This window comes from Staurois parvus, unplaced genomic scaffold (genome assembly GCF_062004578.1).
Source record: "Staurois parvus isolate SC_StPar_1 unplaced genomic scaffold, SC_StPar_1.0 ptg000155l, whole genome shotgun sequence".
NCBI lineage: Eukaryota > Metazoa > Chordata > Amphibia > Anura > Ranidae > Staurois > Staurois parvus.
Genome location: NW_028317951.1, coordinates 4,668,199 through 4,674,198, shown reverse-complemented (window position 1 = coordinate 4,674,198; position 6,000 = coordinate 4,668,199). Strand labels below are relative to the sequence as shown.

The window sequence follows — 6,000 nt, the reverse complement described above, 5'->3', positions numbered from 1 at the left end:
GTGGACTCTGCAAGTTGTACTGTGCATTATAGAGTCCCGACCACTGCACTACAAAATCCTGACTTCAGCCATTCATTATTACAGGTACTTATATAGTGTCGTCAATTTATGCAGTGCTTTACCCACATATGTTGTACATTCACATCAGTCCCTGTCTTCAAGGAGCTTACAATCTAAAGTCCTTAAATCACATTCATACACATACTAGGGCCAATTTAGACAGGATCCAATTAACCTACCAGCATGTCTTTGGAGTGTGGGAGGAAACCGGAGTACTCGGAGGAAACCCACGCAGGCACAGGGAGAGTGAGCAAACTGCAGGCAGGTGGTGCCGTGTACATTCTGTATTGTATATTACATAGTACTCACCACTGCATCTGAAAAACTATGTTGCAGTCTAGTTGATCCGTTTGTAACCTGGACTTTGTCAGAGGAAAGTTCAAGGTTATAGAGGCAGTGCCGGGACAAGGTCACCTAGAGCCCAGGACATAAATACTAAACTGCGCCCCCCCCCCCAAGATGTTTGAGCAGTATGTGTCAGCAAAAATCCCCCCCCCCCAAAAAAAAAACAAATTTAAAAATCAAGCACTAATCTGCATGCTTACTAGTGGATGGTGAGATTGCATCTGGAATAATGAGTGACACACATTGGTGTATTTATGTATTATTCAAGATTGCACATAGGAATGTGAACCAATGTTATTATTTTGCTTGATTTACATGTTGGACTACTTATTTGTTATGTGCCTTGCCTATTATTATTTGTTTGTTGTAATTGGAATATGTTCTGTTAGGGTACATAGCACATATTTAAGGTATTTATGTACACTGCATAGTTGTAGTAGCACAGTGGAACTATACATAATTGTGACTTTATATGATGTAATGTGCTGTATATTACATAGTAGGCTCAAACAAACCATATGTAATGGAACAGTTTCCTTCTTTTTTAATGATCCTTAGTTCTGAGTGTGTCTGGCGAACTCTTACCTGTGGCAGAGTACTTAAGGAGTATTTTGTGGGTACAAGGACTGTGGGAGTATTTTGTGTGTACGAGGACTGTGGGAGTATTTTGTGTGTACGAGGACTGTGGGAGTATTTTGTGAGTACAAGGACTGTGGGAGTATTTTGTTGGTACAAGGACTGTGGGAGTATTTTGTGGGTACGAGGACTGTGGGAGTATTTTGAAGGGTACGAGGACTGTGGGAGTATTTTGAAGGGTACGAGGACTATGGGAGTATTTTGTGGGTACGAGGACTGTGGGAGTATTTTGTGGGTACAAGGACTGTGGGAGTATTTTGTGGGTACAAGGACTGTGGGAGTATTTTGTGTGTACGAGGACTGTGGGAGCATTTTGTGTGTACAAGGACTGTGGGAGTATTTTGTGGGTACAAGGACTGTGGGAGTATTTTGTGTGTACAAGGACTGTGGGAGTATTTTGTGTGTACAAGGACTGTGGGAGTATTTTGTGTGTACGAGGACTGTGGTTTACAAGTGCATAAAGCAAGCAGACTCAAGTTCTGTTTTACTATTTCCTTTTAAGCCACTCCCACTGTTAGGTGTGATATTGCCACAGAATTCATCTTCTTGGTGTGCCCCTTTGTGTTTTTCACAATTCTTGCAACAATCTCTGGGAGCTGATGCACCTTAACTCTTAGCACACAGTCAGAATTAGCTGTCAGTCCTTCTAGGAAGTCCCTAGTGATTTTCCCATTAACTGGCTGACTGCAGAATTAGTGGTCAGTCCCTTTAGGAAGTCCATGGTAATTTTACCATTAACTGGCTGACTACAGAACTGGTCACAATTGAGTAGTTTGAACTTGTTCATCTTTTAGTATCAGTAATGTTTCAAATAGGAAAAAGATGAAAATAAAATTTGACCTCCACTTATTCCAATTGACAGGCTCAAACTATTGCATATTACAGGTACTTAAATTGCGCCGTCAATTTATGCAGGACTGTGCGCTTTTCTCATTGGCCCTGTCTTCATTAAAGCGGAGTTCAAGTCATTTTTGTGTTTTATTAAAAGTCAGCAGCTAAAAAAAAAAAACTGTAGCTGCTGACGTTTAATAAACACACACTTACCTTTCCCAGGGTCCAGCGATGTGCTCACCCATGTCCTTCTCTCCCTCTTCTCTCCTCTCCCCGGTGCCAACATCTCAACAGCTTGCGGCTTCACAGCCGGGGTGCCCACTGCGCATGCGTGAGTTGTGCTGCGTATCTTGTTTGGTGCATAAGTCTTCTGGGACCTGTGACGTGTCCCAGATGACTACAGGAGGAAGGAGCCAAACTTTCGGCTCACTTTGCCACGGTGAACTGAGCCGGAAATAGGAGCTGGTACCTGTCAAAACCAGGTAGTCACTCCCCCTCAAGAAAACCCAAATATTGCAGCGGAGGGGGGGGGGGGGGGAGGCAAACAAGTGGAGCTTCCACTTTTGGGTGGAACTCTACTTTAAATAACACCATTGATAGTTGCTAGTCAGTAAGCTAAACATGCTATGCTGGTATTGTTCACAGAAGTCATGTTTTGTAGGCATCTTTTCTGCCACGTGTTTGCTGGCTTTCAGTATGAACAATAACATGTCATAAATCTGGAAATTAAGCAATCCAGAGGCATTGAAGTACCAATTATCATTGCATTTGAATGGCCACAATCGGCTTCCAATTAGATCCAGGTGAGTTATAGAATGCAAAGGATTCATTCGCTTGTCTTTAGTGTTATATGCAGTGACCTTACACTACTGTATTGATCTACGAACAGCACTGAGGAGACCAGGACAATTGCTTCCTTGCCAGTGACATTATTTCTAATAGACTCCTGAGTCATAGAGCAGACAGGTCTGTGCCCTTCCAAGCTCATAAACTGCTGGTCCTGTGTCGCTGATTATTTGCCTATTGTTTGCATCTCCACAGATCATAGCAGCCAAAAGACGTTAACATACAAAACAAATGTTTAAAGTTTATTTTACATATTTATACATAAAACTTTTGAAGGTGACCTTTCTTTTCAATCCAATTGAATATTATAATAGCACATCTAAAAATGGAAGTCAGATAATCAACATTTACAAAATGTTGAGAACTGAACTGAATTATACAAGATACAGAAAGCTACAACTTTACGATGAGGCAGGCATGTAGTTGTTGACTTTTAGCACCGTCAATAACATTTGTGTTTGAGAACTACAGTGAAGAATAAAAGGTAGTTATCATAGATAAAATACTGATCAACTTAAACTTTCCAAATGAAAAAAATAAATACATTTTAAACTATTATATCTCTCTCTCTCATAATCTGTAATGGCATAAGTACTGTACATATATAGTTTCTTAATAAAATGCCTGGTAGTGAGTGGCACAAGTAAAAAGTTAAAATAAATTAGGAAGCAGAGGCCAAATCACTGGACAAAAAGCTTCAGACATCAAAGACTAACACTGATTTCCTTGTGTATCATCTTTAGCATCAGCATTTTGACAACCACAAAAGCAAAATAAAAGTTTAGCTTGTTCCTAATGTTCAATGGCTTTTTGCTTTATTTTGTAGGCATCTTTTCTGCCATGTGCTTCTGCTGACTTTCAGCATGTCTGTAAAAAGAAAAGCAACAAAGCAAGCGTGTTATTTTTGCAGAATTTACAATGGTCCAGAAAAGATTACAACATAGGCTGTAGATAGTACGCAAAAGAAACGCAGGTTAAAACACTTGTATATTGCATATATCATTGCGCTGTGATTTGTGTGCTTTTAGGAAGTACTTGTAAAGTGATGGCTAAGGCTGGAGGGGGGATGAAAATGTATTAAAATCAAAAGCTAACTCAATGTTTTATGAGTATCTAGGGCACACTGTCATTCAGCTGAGATGTCTGGCAGGCATTGGCAATTTGCAAAGCTTGGCAAATGTGTCTGGGGCAATAAAAACGTGAATGCATTCAGCATTTTGTGTGTACTAGACTGCCTATATGTTACAGAACAGGCATTGGATCTGGAAAACTTTAAAAAGAGAAGCAAATGCCTGTTCTTTATGTCCACCTGAATGTAAAAATAAAGGCAAAAATTTTTTCATTTTGAATAGAGTAAGGGAGGAATATAACTCCTGACAGGTTTTCTTTTGCCACCTGTGTCCCTTTGGGGGGGGGGGGGGGGGGATTTCCCTTCACTTCCGGTTTCATAGCCAGACAGGAAGTAAGAGGACACCCCTCCAAAAGGAGGGAATCCCAGGGTGTCACCAGGTTCACAAGAACTAGTGTCCCCATTGGAAGATTTCCCCTCTATTGCTGTTCTGGGGACAACCCAAAATTTGGGATTTTCTTTGACTTTTTATGATAACAGTACACTGGACAAGTAGAATGTGTAAATCTCTCTCATGGGGGTGCAGACAGCAATAAAAAAAAACCTGTTCAAATCCCTATGCATTCCATCCAAAGTAAAAAGAAAAAAAAACAGTTTTGCCTTTAGTTATACTTTAATAAATCAATCTGAACACTCATGAACAAGTATGAAGGCACTGTGAACCAGCAGAAGTCCTGTGTACATACAGGAGGCAGTAAACATAGCATTTATAGGTAACTCAGCCTCTTTTAGGCCTTAAAGTGGACCCTCACACGTTACTTATCTACTTTATTTAAAATGTTTATAAACCTCAGACATGAAATATGAACAAAGCATATCCCTCTATAGTGTGTACTTCTTTCAATCCAGAGCACTAAGTATAATTTCTATCTGCTGCCCCATCCCACTGCTAACTGCATGAGTCACTTTGACAAGTTTTCTTGACACCAAGAGAAAAAGAGTACTTTCTACAGATTAAAAGAAGCCTTTTGTAAATGCACAATAGCAATCTGCAATCATTACAGTACTTTCACAATTAAATTGTCTGTTTTCAGTTCACTAAAGGTTTTGACGTATGGGCTAGCTGCATTCTCTGTTGAATCAATATTTGCAGTTTCTGTAGATCAGACCACAGTATTGATTGCATTGGTAGCTTCTGGCTGGTTTAATTGTAAGTCTCCATGGGGTTGATTTACTAAAGGCAAATATACTGCACACAGCAAGTGAAGTTGCTCTAGGTTGGGGGGGGGGGGGGGGATCTACTGATTTCTTTCATCCAATCCAATGCAAGCAAAAATGCTGTTTTTTTATTTTCCTTGCATGTAATTGGATATTCTTTGCAAAGTGAAGCTTTCCCTCATTTACTAAGCTCTGGAGCAAATGCACTTGCAGTGTACAGTATATTTACCTTTAGTAAATCAACCCCTATGAGTTGTCTACTGGATAAACGTCCCCCCGCATCCATTACCTGCGCGCACTCCCTGGGAGCTGTATGGGACCTCTGTGTGAGGTCCCGATCATGTGATCACTGATTGGCCAATCAGTGATCACATGAATAGTAGTAAACAAGATGTCCTGACATCTTTGCTTATTACGTGTGAAATCTGTGAATGATCACAGAGGTCACATGGTACAAGGCTATTCACAACAGCCTTGTACCATGTGACAAGCTGTGACCAATCTCAGCTTGCACAGTATTTCTCAATGGCTGCAGGAATGCAGCCAGGAGAGAAGGGGAAATTATTATATTTACAGCCTTTATGGGTGTAAAAGCAATCAGTGTAAAAAAAAATAAAAAATAAAATAAAATCTTCATCACCCCCCACAAGTAGTACAGTGTCACTATGGTGACACTGCACTGCTAGGGTGACAGTATGTTAAAAAAACCCATAAATATTAATATAAAAAAAATAAAAAATTAAAATTTATTTTTTTAAATTAGAATTTTTGGTTATAAACTAATTTGGGGTTTTTTTTTTTACTAAAAGATAGATGAATACATTTTGGCTAAGATTTATGAATAAATATTATTTATTTGCAAAATTTTATAAGAAAAACACTTTTTTTTCAAAATGTTTGGACTTTTTCATTTATATAGAAAAAAAAAATGCCAGTGGTGAATAAATACCACCAAAATAAAGTTTATTATCTTTCTTAAAAAAATGCTAAAAAAA

At 39.1% G+C, this 6,000-nt stretch overlaps 1 protein-coding gene across 5 annotated transcripts in view; it reads right to left on the bottom strand.

Annotated features, from left to right (window-relative positions):
- Positions 1-2,939: 2,939 nt before the first annotated feature.
- Positions 2,940-6,000, bottom strand: part of SCHIP1 (schwannomin interacting protein 1) — a 504,974-nt gene continuing 501,913 nt past the window's right edge. For all 5 annotated transcript variants that reach the window (XM_089675432.1, XM_089675433.1, XM_089675434.1 and 2 more), the window contains one exon: positions 2,940-3,585. In XM_089675432.1, the coding sequence (XP_089531558.1) occupies positions 3,534-3,585 (52 nt within the window). In that variant the 3' untranslated portion in view covers positions 2,940-3,533. The remainder of the gene's footprint in view (positions 3,586-6,000) is intronic.